We start from the raw sequence: 14,961 nt of genomic DNA, 5'->3' as shown, positions 1-14,961 counted from the left end.
ATTCCTGGAAATTAGGTATTTTCCAAATTCTGGAGTTGAAACTTGAGCCATCTCATATATCCAAAACTGGTGCTGTAAAGGTAATCAGAGTAGTAGCACCTTCTAGAATCTCCTGGCTTTACTACTCAGTTGTCAGAATGACTGATTGAGTTTGATGTCTGATGAATTGAAAGACTATAAGAGTTTGTGTAATATCTGGATGTTTATCAGGTTTTTAGCATATCCAATTGCAGAAGTTATTTAATATTCAATCACAACCAATTCCCCTCTTACCAAAAAATAAACCTGTGGAGAATATTTGTACCTGAACTCATGTATAACAGTTTTAAATTTAAATATGAATGTAGCTCTCTCATCAAAGTTTAGAATTACTCTAATGTTAGTGGGGTTTTTTTTTGTGGTGGTGTTTTGGTTTGGTTCTTTTAAATAGTACTGCTGAAATGAACAGTAGGGAGCAGTCTCTCCTATCTCTTTCTCATATCTTGTCATTGTTATATCATTTGTAGTGAAGGTTAGAAATGAAGTGATACATTTTTACAGACAGAAACTCTTCTGATGTAAAGGACACTTAGGTTTGCCGTGTCACCTGCTGTGTCTAAATAAAACCTACTCTTGTGTGTTTTTTCCAGACACCTTTTCTTCCAACTCAAACATTTTTTTCATTGCGCTTTCTTGTGCTTACCTGCATGCACACGCTATATCTATTAAATCTGAAAGCAGAAAACTTAGGAGGGATTAATAACCCCAAACAAGAAACCTCTGTAGTGACTAATGGTGTGCTAATTACTGAAGCATAATTTGCCCAGATTTATTGAACAGCTTTTTGTAAGCTTCTTTGGTTTTAGAGTATCTCAAGAAATACAGTTAGCTTCCATTTTTGTGTATTTAAAAGTATTTAACTGATTGTGTGGTAAACTGGAGAGAATCTTGTTTTTTAGTTTAGTTTTGTTTTGTTTTTTTTTTTGTTTGTTTTGTTTTGTTAAAGTGCCAAGTGTGCTTTTTCAGCAAAACTGTGTTTGAACTGCATGACCTAGCTGCCAAGTTTGACTTAACATACTTTAACACATTTATGTAGCAGTTGGGCCTGTATTCTGATATTTAATTATGGGGTTTTGTGTTGGTTTTTTTCCCTTTAAGTGATGTGTATGGATGCAAAGATAAACTTTGACAGTAATTCAGCCTATCGCCAGAAGAAGATCTTTGATATGCAGGATTGGACACAGGAAGACCAAAGAGACAGGGACGCTGCAAAAGCAGATCTCAACTATATAGGATTGGATGGAAACATAGGCTGCTTAGGTATGTCCTATTTAATGGATTTTAAATGACCTAATGGATTTGTAAACTGAGTTCCTAAATGTTGTCTTTATTCTCATACAGTCAATGGTGCTGGTTTAGCTATGGCCACAATGGATATAATTAAACTTCACGGCGGAACTCCAGCAAACTTCCTTGATGTTGGTGGTGGTGCTACAGCGCAACAAGTGACAGAAGCCTTTAAGCTTATTACATCTGATAAAAAGGTGAGGGAAGAGTTGGCATGTCAAGGTCTTACACAGTGGTAAGTCAGGCTGTTATTTGGAAGGCAATGCTTAGTGCATGTTCTCCAGAAAACTTGTTTTTATAAGCATAGAATTAAAAAGAGAAGAAAATGGAGATGTTAGCTTGATTGTGGTGCAGATGAAGAAGGCCTGAAAACCTGTCAAAGTTTTTTCACTTTTAAAAAAAATAGGTTCTTTGGCTGTGTACTGAGTAGGCAGTTTTGTGTCTTCTGGTTGACGTTACAGCTGTATTTGAATCCAGATATCTTGTAGCAGGAAACTCCTTCACCTGCTGTTTAAATAGAAAGCAGTATTCAGATGGATTTCCACGTTTTTCTTCTCTCTTTTTTTTTTTTTTTTTTTTTTTTTTTTTTCCCATTTTGCAGCCGGGTCTGTTTTGTACATAGAGTTGGAGAGATGAATGTTCACTGTGCAAGTTTCTAAGGTACTGATGGTATGTAATGTAAGATAAAATAGCTTCATAATGGGCTTGGAAGGGCATTCATGTTTTAGCCTATTGAAAGTTTATCTGAAGTGTTTGAATATCATTAAAATAATAAATTGATTGAAACTAGAGGAAGAGCTTTGCCATTCCAGAAAAACAGTGCAAGGACTGGATTGATGGTCTATATAGAGGTGATTATCCCAGTGGGAACTTGGCATCTTTGGACCTTTTAAAAAGAAAGAAAAACATTAAGAAAGGGGTAACTGAAAAAGATGGGAGTGACTTGCAGGACCTGGTAATGGTGTCCTACTTCTGCATCAGAATTTTGTCTACCACTTGCTCATCTTATGTTCATCACTTGTTCACAGAAGCAAATAGTGAGTGATGTTACAGAGCAGCCTAGTCTCTTCCTCATTGGAAAGACTTTTATTCTCAAGTGCAGGGTCTGACACACACTACAGGAGTGTTATAGAATCATTGAATCATTTAGATGGAAAGGTCCAACCATAAATCTAACACTGCTCAGTTCTGCACTCAACCATGTCTCTAAGCGCCACGTTTACAAGTCTTTTAAATACTTTCAGGGTTGGGAACTCAGCCACTTGCCTGGCAGCCTGTGCTGAATCTTGATGACACTTTTGGGGAAGAAATTTTTCCCAATATCCAATCTAAAACTCCCCTGGTGCAACTTGAAGCCATTTCCTCTTGTCTTATTGTTTGTTACTTGGGTGGAGAGACCAACCACCACCTGGATACAAACCTACTTTCAGGTAGTTGTAGAGTCTCCCTGAGCCTCCTCTTCTCCAGGCTAAACACCCCCAGCTCCTCCTGCAGCCACTCTTCAGAGGACCTGTTTGTTCTTCACATTCTTCCAGAAAAGTGAGGGAACAGTGAGGGACACAGGCACAGAGCACCTGAATTACAGAGAGAAAAGAAACAAGGAAGAATCTGGGGTTTGCTGGTTTGGGATAAGTTTTTGCAATGCCAGTTCTCTGCTGATGCATGGACAGAGTGTGTCCACACAGACTCCTTAATACAACTTTTCCTTTCTGCAGCTGCTTACTACTTTATCAAAAAGCGATGACTGTAGCTGGGATTCCTGGTGTGAAAGTCAAACAGCAGTGCAGCCCACTGGTGTCCTGGACTGCACTCTGGCTGGCACTCAGGGTTCAGTTCAGGGATTGTTTGGAACAGTCTTCTGGGTTGCCCACCGAAATTGCTTCTGTCCATTAGTAGCAGGAGCAAGAACGATGTCACACAGATGAGCTGGTCCAATTGCAAGATAGTGAGCATCAAGTTTATTTGCACAGGAACGTTTTGTTGTCTTAAATTTATTCTGTCCTCCAAGGATGTCTGCCCATTTTGCCTTTTGCCTTCTTTCATCTTTCAACATTAACCATGATCTTTTTACCCTTCCTTTCTATCTCTTGAATAAGAAAAAGACTTTTCCTTTACTTCTGATTTAGTCCTCCTGAATAAAATGTATTTCAGATAGCTTAACTCTAAGCATGCTGACTTTTAAGTAAACTGTATAATAAACAGTGTCTTATGTATGAGTTTTCTTAATTTTCTGTGTTCTTTAGCATGGCTTCTTCAGTATGTGGAGGTATAGGTGTGGGAGGTATCTCTGCTGGAGTACTGTTAGAGATGGAAAGATAAGTAGTTGACAAATTTAGTTTCCTGAAGTAACTTTTCTACTGTATGTGACTTTAGAAAACTGTACTTTTGTTGCTGATGTTCTGTAAAACAGAAATATTCTGTATTTTTTGCAGAATCCCTTAATGCACTTAACGAGCTCGAATTTTCCTTAGGCTGAAAGGCTGAGTGGTGCTTTCATCTGATGTGCCTCTGGCCATTTTTAATGTGAATATTGTCGTTGATTCTGTAGGTATTGGCTATTCTGGTAAATATTTTTGGTGGCATTATGCGATGTGATGTGATAGCACAAGGCATCGTGATGGCAGTAAAGGATTTGGACGTAAGAATCCCTATTGTGGTACGGTTGCAAGGTGAGTGTGCTTTGTACATATCTGAATTTATTTCTGTGCATATTGTCAACTGTTACTGAGATTATATATTGTGTAGCAAGTTGCCTGGAAGTTAGTCTATGGAAAAATAAGGCAAACCTTGAATTTAGATGGTGAGGATTAGAAAGCTAATAAAAAGACTTCTTGCTTTTAAACTACTAGAGTTTTCTTCTAGATTATTCACTAACTTTTTGAACAGGCTTCCTAAAAATACGAAAGTAGTAGTAGTAGTAGTACTCTCCTGTTCAGTAAGAGTGGCATTGTATCTGTTTGTTAAGGTACACGAGTTGATGATGCCAAAGCTTTAATAACAGCCAGTGGCCTCAAAATCCTGGCATGTGATGACTTGGACGAAGCTGCAAAAATGGTAAGTTAGCTGGTTATGAATATTCTTTTCAGAGCATAGCATCTGTTGCAGAGTATTGAAAAGCTGAAACTCCATTCAGTCAGCTAAAGGTAGCTTAGGATAAACCGAAGTGCCAGTTGTGATCATCAGGGCTTGAAGCAAATGTTTTACACATTAGATATTACGTAGCTTCTCAGGGGAATAACTATGCAGTCAGAAGCTATTAAACCCCACAAACCAATACCAAGTCAATGGTCAGGTGTCGCTCCCTTTGGTAGGAGAATGGCTAACAGCTTAGCTTTATTAATAGGGAGAAAATATTTAACTTGGTGTGGCTGAAAAATGCAATATAACACCTCCTTTCATAAACCACTCTATATCAGTGTGTATGATTATCCTGTTGCCTCGTAAGGTAATTAGACATTCAGGCACTTTTGTGATTTATTTTTTTTTCTTTTTGGTGTATGTTTTGCTTTGCTTAGTTTTTGTATAAGAGATGTGGAGACAAATGTGTAGCAATGGTTGAAGATGAAAATTTTTGATCTGCAGAAAATTAGAAGTCATCTGGTGGATTTAATATCATGGGAAGACTTAGATTTCTGATTTTTTTTTCTAATGAACCACTTCATTATATATAGTTATTTCATTCTAAGGAGGAAGTTCAGAGAGGTTTAGGGTTGTGCAGGAGAAGATGAAGCTCCATAAGCTATCTTAAATAAGATCCAGAAATGCTTGCAGTGAAAACTCAGACGAGCAATGGTTTCTCGATATATAGAATATCTTGTGCGTGGGTAGCCCAACATGTCCCAGGATGATAACATGGCATGTAAAATTTAAAACCTGTAGCATTTTATCAACATAATTGGTGGTAAATGAGAAACAGACATTGTTTAACTCTGCGAGATGCTTTCTGGAAGGCTTGACTATCTTTCATTTAAAAGTGATTAAGAAGTAATAACCTGACCCCCACCTTCCCCTTTAGGTCTTGCTGATGTTTCTCTGGTATTACTTTGTTTAAAAAGACTGATTCAACTTAGTCACATTAGGATTGTTTCAGAATTAAGTCTTTATTTTCTGTTTTTCAGGTGGTGAAGCTGTCTGAAATAGTAACCTTAGCAAAACAAGCTCAGGTGGATGTCAAATTCCAGTTGCCAATTTGATCTGAGAAATGTCATACTGGTATCTAACATGTTCTCTGAAATACTGTGTTCTGTGGGGTATCTTTAATTTTTCTTTTGTGTGGAGGTTTTGATTGACAGGCGCACAAGCCGAAGTGTCTGGTCTTTAATGTTAACATTCAGAATGGTCAGAATTCTTGTAAAAGTGTGTATTGCTGATATTTACTCCTCCTTAGTTGTTATTCTCAAGCCTCCAGCTTCTGCTGCAGAATGTCACTTGCAATATACTTCTGCATTGTCCAAAGTAAAGCTTCTGGTTGAAAAATAATTATTCTAAATAAATTTTGAAGTTATTTTATTTGTAAATTTGTATTAGCCTTGGATAAAAGTAAATATGACTGGATTATCTAGTTGTCCACGTGGAGAAATGTATTGAAACGGTATTTTATGTTGAGACAGTTGTACTTAGCAGTATATGGACATGAGCAAACCAATCATTATTTATGAACAGATGCATTCAGACTTGATCAGAAATATTTTGGGAGTCCTTCACTGAAGTGGCTGGTAACTCTTCTGGACAACGTGTTTAATCACTACAAAATATACTGTAGCACTTAAATTTTCACAATTTCTGGTCCTACAAAGAAGCATTGTGTAGTTTTATATATGAACAAGCATTTACCAAACTGCAAGGAGACAGAATACATAGAGAATTAAAAATATCTATTGTACATCGCTAATAAAATTATACATTAATAAAATATCTCCCAAAAATTCTACTGGCTGGGTTTTTTTATATGGTGCCATTTTGATGAATTTAAGATAGCTTTTTAGGAGTAAAGTTGTAGTAGCACATATGTTAATTTTTTTCCTCCTTGAAATGCATTGTTTGATTAAAACCGCGTGAACTCTTGTTGAAAAGGTCAGACAGGTATCATACACATAACATTGTACTAAAGTGGCCATAAGTGATCTTGGCACAAGTAACTGTGCAGGGAAGTGTAGCTTTTGGGGGAAATGTTACTTCTACTAACAAATCTAGTGTTAACCATTAATTTTTGTCTCCTTACTTACAACACCAATGCGGTTGATTTTGGCATTATGTTGAACTTGCAACTTGGGGAGTGATCTGTTTACTGCAGTTTCCAAATGACCACTCATTTTTTGTTTGTATTTTGTAGGCTTCTTTTGTTTACAATGTTATTTTCTTGGCCAATGATAGTGTAGCTTTGTCTGGAAATAATGAAGCCTTGTCTATTGTGGGATTTTAGAGTGGGAAATTGTATAATTATGAACTAAGGACTTAAAAGGAGTGTATGAAATGTGGGGAAACTCATGGTCAATTGTATGTGCTTTTGAGGTACATGGGGTGATAAATGAAGAAACTTTATACTAGCATGGTGTATTTTAGTGATTTTTGGCAATATTGAAAAAAGTCAGCAGAAATTAAACTCTCTCTGAATTTAAGATGGATTATTTTTGATCCTGGTTGTTTTTCACAACTGACTACTGTGTGCTGTTGATGCAGCATACTAAACTGGGCTTGTGGGTATGCTTGGAATTGCTTTTATTCAATGGCCTTGAATTGATTTGCAGAAATAACTAGTTTGAATACATTTGTTAAGCATTGAATAATTTAGAGAATATTATGAATTCCTAGCATGTGGGTTTGCTTGTGGCTTTATATTTTTCCTTTGAACTTTGTGTGAATTGCTGATATTTTAGGTTCATAAGGAGGTAATTTTTTTTTAAACATACCTAAACATAAAAGTCAAAAGTGTTGCCAGAAATGACAAATCGAAATTGTTGTTTCGTACAAATCTGGTGTGGAATGGAGGTAAAACTAGATCCTTCTGTTGATCCCGAATTTGCTTATACCCTGTTTCAACTCTTGAATGCAGTGGAGTAGGCAAGAGGGAGCCAAGGCAAAGGCATGTCCATCTTTGCCAGTATTTGACATTCCTCTCATTCTCACTAACATATTCGCAAGTGACAGACATGACAGAAAACTGTGTTTTACCATTAGGGCAATTCTGAAAACCATAGTATTCCTTTAACAATGATGTAGAATGGGTGTAGGACAGGAAAGTAGCTGCATACAATTTCCTGACCAGTGTGTTCAGAATACCAAATCACTCTTGAGGCTAAAAGAATCTGTAGAGTGGAAGTTGCTTTAAGTTACTTCAGCAATGCTTATGGCTTTGTCATCCAGATACTTCCTAACTGGAAAAAATGGAACTTTCCTTTTGGAATTAGCAGGGTGTAAGGGGCTGCATGTGGTGCCACGGGCAGGGTGGGAGACATGGGAGGAGTGTGAAGAGTAATATGGAGGACAGAATGGTATGTATAGTGGTGTATGAAGGTGCTAGGCATGCCCCTTCCCAAAGGCAGGGGGCTGGAAACATTATTTCTTGTTATTTCACTTGCTGGAGAAACAGAATTAGTGATTGACTGATTTGTGTTAAGTATCTTGAGACTACGTAGGCACATGGAGTTTTCTTTAATTAACAAGGTACAAGAGTGCTGTGGGACCTTTCAATTACATGTATGTTTTAATCATTCTTCAGACTGTTTTGCCTAAATCAAAGCATATTGAAGCCAAGAAATGTTAATCCATTTCGGGTGTAGTTGATAATTTCGAGGCCCAAAGCTGATGTATCTGAATCTGTTTAAAGCCTTACAGACAACGTCCTTACCCATCCTGTATTGCCATATTAATAATCAAAAGATGTGTAAAAATGGAGGCTTGCTAAAATTAGTCCATACAGCCAAAAGCAAAATTTCCAACAAAGTAAACAAAACATGAAAAATGTGTAAACAGCTTCTTACAGATGAGAGCTTCAAAGGAGTGGGAATTTTAATGACAGGAGTTTATATTTGATAACTTGCTGCCTTTTGATGCAGTTGTTTTTACTGCAGAGTTTTCTGTTTTTGAAATACCATAGAAGCAAATGTCTTTTTGTACGAGTTGTATAACTGCTACCAATCTTGAAATTAAGAAATTAGCTGGTCCTGTGTTCCACAGCAACCTCAAGACTCAGGGCACCTTGTGGCCAATGTGCTCTGGTGAAAGTCGCAGGTGAAACTTATTCTATAAATAATCAAAAAGATTAAGTATCATATATTGTTGATTTTAATATGTTATCTACTGCACCAATTTTCTGGTTCTTTGCAAAGCTGGCTGATGATGGAAGGCCCAAGGCTCCTTCCTGGCTGGCAAATTCCAGCAGCAATTTTCAGTCTTTACTAGCTGCTTTCCCCTTTTCTCTGAACTAATCGTCTGACTCATTCAGGGGAATAGCCAGTATGCTTCTAATGTATTCCTTATATTCCCTTTCATTTACCCAAATCCCAAAGGTAAGCAAGCTGTAATATGGTCCTAGCAATAGAAGCAACAGAACAAAACAAAAAGACCCACCAAACCTAAAAACTACCCTGAATGGTGCTCTCATTGCTGCACAAGACTAATGTGCCCTTTGCCCTCCTGGTCTCCCTTGCATGACCTCACAACCTGTCATTGTCATGGCTGGTCTGTTCAGTTTGGAGCAGCTCCATGACTGCTATCTGCAGTGATCACACATGATTACCTCTGACACCTGCCACTTCCTTTCCTCTCAAGAGCAAGTGCAGCCATGACTTCTTATCAGACAGGGTCCTTGAAACAAAATCACTTGAAGCAAATCCATTTCAAAGAAAACTAATTTAAAGCAGCTCCTGTTCTTGGTGTTCTTAGATGGAAACTAATGCCAGTACAGCAGAACTCTCTGTCAGACACTCTCCCTGACAGTTTGATACTACTCTTACTTTAAAAAAGAGAAAGAAAAAACCTCTAAACTCGCTGCCTCCCTCCCCCCATTGTTATTTTCTGGTGTTAGTTCCTTGTGTCTAGAGAAGCTTTGATGCATGTTCTGTGTGTTTAAAGCAGACTACTCTCCTTTTCTTGCCCTTTTCCTTTGACTTCTTTGCTGCTGTTTGGCAGCTTGCCTATATGCATCCTCTGTGTTGCTTTGCTGATTGATTGTTTTCCCACCACAGCTGTCTGTCAAGCATTACTTTCATGCAAGTAATGCCATAACCTCAGTTTCTTAACCAACACGTCATTTGCTGGTTAGGGATACATATCCTTAGGTGGTACCAAATTTATTGGTGCCTTATTCAAAGGGATTTTTTTAAGCTAAAATGCCTGTTACCAAGATGTACTGGGCTGGGCTGGAGTTAAATTCCTTCAGAGCAGCCCATGTAATGCTGTTCTTTGGAGCTGTAATTGAGAGAGTGTTGATAACATAAAGATGTTTTGTCAGTTACTGGACTGTGCTCGCACAGTATCGAGGCTCTCTCCATTCCTTACTCTGCATTCCTCAGTGAGTAGGCTGGGAATGAACAGAAGGTTGGGAGGGGACACAGGCAGGACAGCTGACCCCAGCTGATCATAGGGATCTCTCATGTCATATGATATGGTGAGCAACAACACTGGGGCTTTTGTCTTCCAAGCTGGCTGTTGCTCCATGACTGTCTGGGCATCAGTGATGGTGAGTCACTGCCTTTGCAGTCTCTGTCTCTGTGTTGACCCATGCAGTCTTCTTGCTTTTGGTCTTCCTGCTCTTTGTGCCATCCTGCTGGGGAGGAAGACTTAGCAAGCAGCTGTATGGATGTTTGTGTAGTTATGGAAAGATTCTGCTTGAAATATGTTGCTCTACACATCAGGAAGACTTTCTTCAAAGCTGCCTTGGAATAGGTGTATTGTGAAGAGCCATTTAAGCCTAATTTAAAAGGTGCTTTCTTCCAGATATATACAGCCATGCCTTAAAGTGAAGGTACCTAGGGGCTTTTTTTACTTGTTTTTGAATTGTTAGGTTATCACAGTAATTGCTGGTGTGATCCTCAGATTAAGAGAAAGTTGACTGTTTCCCACCTAGCTTTTTGTAAATGGCTGAGCTGCTAGACATGAGTGCTGCCTATTTGTTTTGAAGTTATAGTATGAGTGTTTCAAGGGAAAAAAGTGATCACTTAACTCCCCTGACCTAGGACTTGGCACAGACAAGGCCATTGAGATCTGAATTGCTTCTTTTTATAGCAATTGATCCACACTTGAACATGACATGCCCATCTCAGTGTGCCTGAGTTTTTGTAATCCTAGATGATATGGTGTCATGAGTGTTTTCTCTCACCTTTTTCAAATGCTTGACCTCACCATCTTATGCTATTTTTTTTAATATCTTTGTGATGATGTTACTTTTGCATGTCGTCGTTGCAATCAGGGCTCTGTGTTACTTAACCATAGCACAGAGATGAGAATGCAGAGTTCCTGCTCATTTCTTTCAAGTTCAACTGGAATAAAGGGGGAGGAAAAGATATGTATCCAACAGAGTCATCGGGGACAATAATAGGAACAAGGTGTCTTCTTCCCAGCGCCTTCCTTTTAGCTATTTCTGCTTTCTTCACCTTTCATTGCAAGTGACTTTTCTTTCATATTTAACATTCATCTTCACAAGCCAAGGCATCTCTCAGCCACCTTCCATTTATCAACCTCTGCCTTGTCCTTTCTTAAAAGTAAATCTAAAGCCAGCTCACTCACCTTTGAGTGCTGGTTTTTGAGTGCTGTCTGAAGTGAAATTCCACCTGGTCTCCCCTGCTGGTGGGTAACTGCTCCAAGTAGTTGTGAAGTTTTTTTCCTGCTGAAGAGAGAGCAAGGTCATGCTGTGGTCCGTCCTGGGTCTGATTCTAGTTGGTGTGTTACTTAATAGCATTTGTGATGGGAGAATGTACTCAATAAATGTAGAGATGGCATAAAGCCAAGAGGGGCCACATGTGCACTTGAAGATCAGAACAAAAATTCAAAATGAATTTACAGGGTGAAATTTAAGAGACAAAACTTGAGGTGTTTCACCTGAACAGTAGTAACAAATACCAAGGAACCAGTGGCCAGACAGCAATTGCAGAAAAGAAGGAAAGGGAGACAGCTAAGGTGTCTTATTGTGGAAAAGGAATGCATTTTAAAGGGATGAATAAAGAGAAGAATTGCTCACTTGGTATCTTCAGTGGAGTAACATAGGCAATTTTCAGCATATCTGGAAGGATGTAGCTCAGTTGAAGAGCGTGAAGAGAAGGCCAGCATGAGGTCTGGCCAACCTGACATTGCAGGAGATAGAGAGAACACCGAAGCTGTTTAGAGAAGAGGTGGCTGAAGGCAGACAAAGTTTACAAAAAGGCTGTTAGAAAGAGGGTTAAGGGGTAATGTTTGTGGCAGACAGGATGAGCAGTACCAGGCTTAAACAGAAACCTCCCTGGTTGTGGGTAGACACTAGGAAGAACTTCTCAAGATAAGGACTGCAAAGCACTGCAACAGCTTGGCTGAGACACTGCTGAGTCTTTGCTGCAGAGACTTCTAGAAAGAGGGTAGAGGGGAGGGGAGTTAGACCTCATCAAATGAGGACCCCTGCTTTCCTGTACCCCTGCCTGCCCATGGGAAGTGGTGAATGAATTCCTTGTTTTGTTTTGCTTGCATGTGCAGCTTTTGCTTTACCTATTAAACTGCCTTTATCTTAGCCCATGAGCTTTCTCCTTTTTACTCTTCTGGTTCTCTCCCCAGACCTGATGTGGGGGAAGTGAGTGAGCGTGGTGCTTAGTTGTCAGCTGGGGTGAAACCATGACAGCTGTGAAGAGAGAGTCTCTGACCTTAAGACGAGTTGAGATGACACGATGCTGAGTGGCTCAAAACACAATGCTACTCAGATGAATTTTTAATATATTAGCAAATATAAGTGTTCAAGCTGACTAAGGCTAGAAGCAGTAAAATTTGATGCTTGCCTACTTTGCATCTTTTTGTCTTGTTCAAATATCTATAATCCTGACTGAATTCAAGACTGAGCTTCTGATTACATTCCAAAATCAGGTTCTTGTCAGAAACTGCCTTTTCTTAGTATTATACATTTGTCTGATCCATAGAGACAATCACATGCAGAGCAACTATACTATCTTTGGGACTGATAATGAAAATAAAACAAATGTCCTGAGCTCACACAACAGCTAGGCAGCAACTGAAAAAAAGGAGACATATCTTGTCTTCTTATTTAGGGTATCCGAACAGCACACAGCTATGCCTGCTCCAGGAAAACTCCCCAACAGCACACCTAAACCTCTGTGGCTGCATACACACCAGTCCATGAGATAAGCATGGCACCTCTCTCTGGCTCTGAGGTGGACTGTGCCCATGCTTTTATCCCTCTTAGCCTCTGAAGTTTGCTGATGGCACAAAACTGAAGAGCAGTTGGTATATGAGGTGGTTGTGCTGCCATCCACAAAGATCTCTATGGGCTGAAGAAATGGGCTGACAGGAACCTGTGGAAGTTCAGCAATGCAACACAGTCCTGCACGTGGGGAGGAATAGCTCCATTCTCTGGTACACACTAGAGGAAGACTGACTGGAAAACAGGTCTGCAGAAAAGGCTCTGGGCCTCATGCTGGACAACAAACTGGCCATGAACTATAGCCATGTGCCCTTGCAGCAAAGACTGACAGCCTCCTGGGCTGCAATAGGCAGAGGGTGACCAGCAGGTTGAAGGAGCTCATCCTTCCCCTCTCTTCAGCACTGGTGAGGCACATCTGGAATGATGTGTCTAGTGCTGGACTCTCCAGTACAGCAGAGACATGGACTGGAGCCAGGCCAGTACAGGGCCACAAGGGTGATGAAGGGACTGGAACATCTCTCATTTAAGGAGAGGTTTAGAGAGCTGGGACTGTTTATCCTGGAGAAGAGAAGGCTCAAGTGTTCTTATCCACATGGATAAGAGTGCCTGATGGCTGAGTGCCTGATGGGAGGAGTAAAGAAGATGGACCCAGGCTCTTCTAATTAGTGCTTAGGTAAAGGGCACAAACTGAAACACAGCAAATTCCGTTTAAATAGAAGATTTTTTTACTGTGAGAGTGGTCAAACACTGGCACAGGTTGCCCAGAGAGATTCAACCTTGGAGGTATTAAAAACCTGCCAGACATGCCCCTGAGCAGCCTCTGAGGTTATTGGGTGAAAGGAGTCTTTGTGAAAAGGAGTTATTGGCATGCTCGTAAATTCAGCTTGGAATGAAGGATCATCCTTTTCCAATGAGACAAATGTTTTTGGTTTGTTTTTTTTTTCAGTAGTTGTTATTTGTCATCTCTGTTTTACCAGTATTATCTACTGAACCAAGAAAGTTTAGCATAAAGTGTGGGATTCTCACACCACTGTTGTCTGTAATGTCACTTCTCACAAAATGAAAGCTTTCCAAATGAGACATAGGAAAATTACCTGCAATTAAATAATTATTTGAAACATGTTCTTAGGGTTGGTTTGTTTTGTCTACTTAGAGACTGACTCTTCTTCTTCAAAATTCCAGATTTTTGAATGAACATTTCCCCCATTTTTATTGCACATAAACAGGAGGGAAGGAAAGGCTGCAACTTGGATGGTAATTGCTCTCCTGGGTTATGTTTTTGATTCATATTCTGTCTGGTGGGTTATAAGAAGCAGTTTGAAATGCAGAACAAACAGAAGGATTCCCAAGGAAAGTGTCAGCTCTACTTTTCCATCAGATGAGGGACTGAATGGAGCACTTGAGGGAGCTATTCACCTTCCTGTAGTAGTGGTGAGGAGAAGGAATATCCCCCAGCCTCATGAAAAAGGAATTAAATAATAAATTTTGAAAGAAGTGTCAATCATTTGTTTTAAGGAAAACCACTGCTATTTTAACTCTGCAAATAGAATAGTCTGAAATACATAAAGCAGATGTTCTCTGGAAGGAACTCTGGTTATGCTGGAGTTAATACTGGAGTGAGCCTAAATGTTGAGTTAAAACATATTTATTACAGATTTTGAAAATCTGCTTTTTTGAAAGAGATATGAGGTCTCTTTTGCACAGAGCTGTAATGCATACAACTGCCTGTACCTGCAAGAAGTTGCCATACTGGGAGAAGGAAGAGATAAAAAGTTAATTTCAGTAGCAGGGGGCCAGTGCCTGGTTCTGTTGTAACTGGGGTGGGAAAAGTGAGCTTGATCAAGGGGAGCAGTAACCTCACTTCAGTTTTTCCAAAGGTGCCTGAGATCTCCCAGGTCAGGCCCCTGTCTTAAGTGTGTGCTTAAGAGGAGCCTATCTCTATTGATATGAGAGATTGTCAGCTTTAGACCTAATGCTTCTCTTGATTTCAGCAACCATCAGTGCCTGGAAGCTCATTTGGGTAGCTAAGTATCTTTTAGCAGGCAGGTACTTTGCTCTATCTTGGTTTCACTGTGAATGCCACCCTGTTACTGAAGGAATGTCTGATACTTCCTGGGAGTAGGGAACACCAAATACCAGGAGAGGTAAGCCCTGCAGATTATCTGGCCAGGTGGAGACGTAATGTGGTGCCCTCAGATGTCTGAGAGAGACCTCAGGAGCTTTGCATGAACACCCTCAAAATGTCAGTCCCTCCACATGTGGAAACTGAATGAAATTCTGTAAAAGTGAAGCCATGT

General features: G+C 39.6%; 1 protein-coding gene across 1 annotated transcript in view; it reads left to right on the top strand.

Annotated features, from left to right (window-relative positions):
- SUCLA2 (succinate-CoA ligase, ADP-forming, beta subunit) overlaps positions 1 to 6,388 on the top strand; it is a 19,298-nt gene extending 12,910 nt beyond the window's left edge. The window contains exons 6-10 of the mRNA XM_009072668.1: positions 1,138 to 1,299; positions 1,381 to 1,523; positions 3,875 to 3,995; positions 4,292 to 4,380; positions 5,445 to 6,388. Of these exons, the coding sequence (XP_009070916.1) occupies positions 1,138 to 1,299; positions 1,381 to 1,523; positions 3,875 to 3,995; positions 4,292 to 4,380; positions 5,445 to 5,519 (590 nt within the window). The 3' untranslated portion in view covers positions 5,520 to 6,388. The remainder of the gene's footprint in view (positions 1 to 1,137; positions 1,300 to 1,380; positions 1,524 to 3,874; positions 3,996 to 4,291; positions 4,381 to 5,444) is intronic.
- Positions 6,389 to 14,961: the final 8,573 nt, after the last annotated feature.

The sequence above is a fragment of the Acanthisitta chloris genome, unplaced genomic scaffold, assembly GCF_000695815.1.
Source record: "Acanthisitta chloris isolate BGI_N310 unplaced genomic scaffold, ASM69581v1 scaffold15474, whole genome shotgun sequence".
Classification (NCBI taxonomy): Eukaryota; Metazoa; Chordata; class Aves; order Passeriformes; family Acanthisittidae; genus Acanthisitta; species Acanthisitta chloris.
Note: the sequence above shows the minus strand (reverse complement) of the source record. Positions and strands in the feature narration are given on the sequence as shown.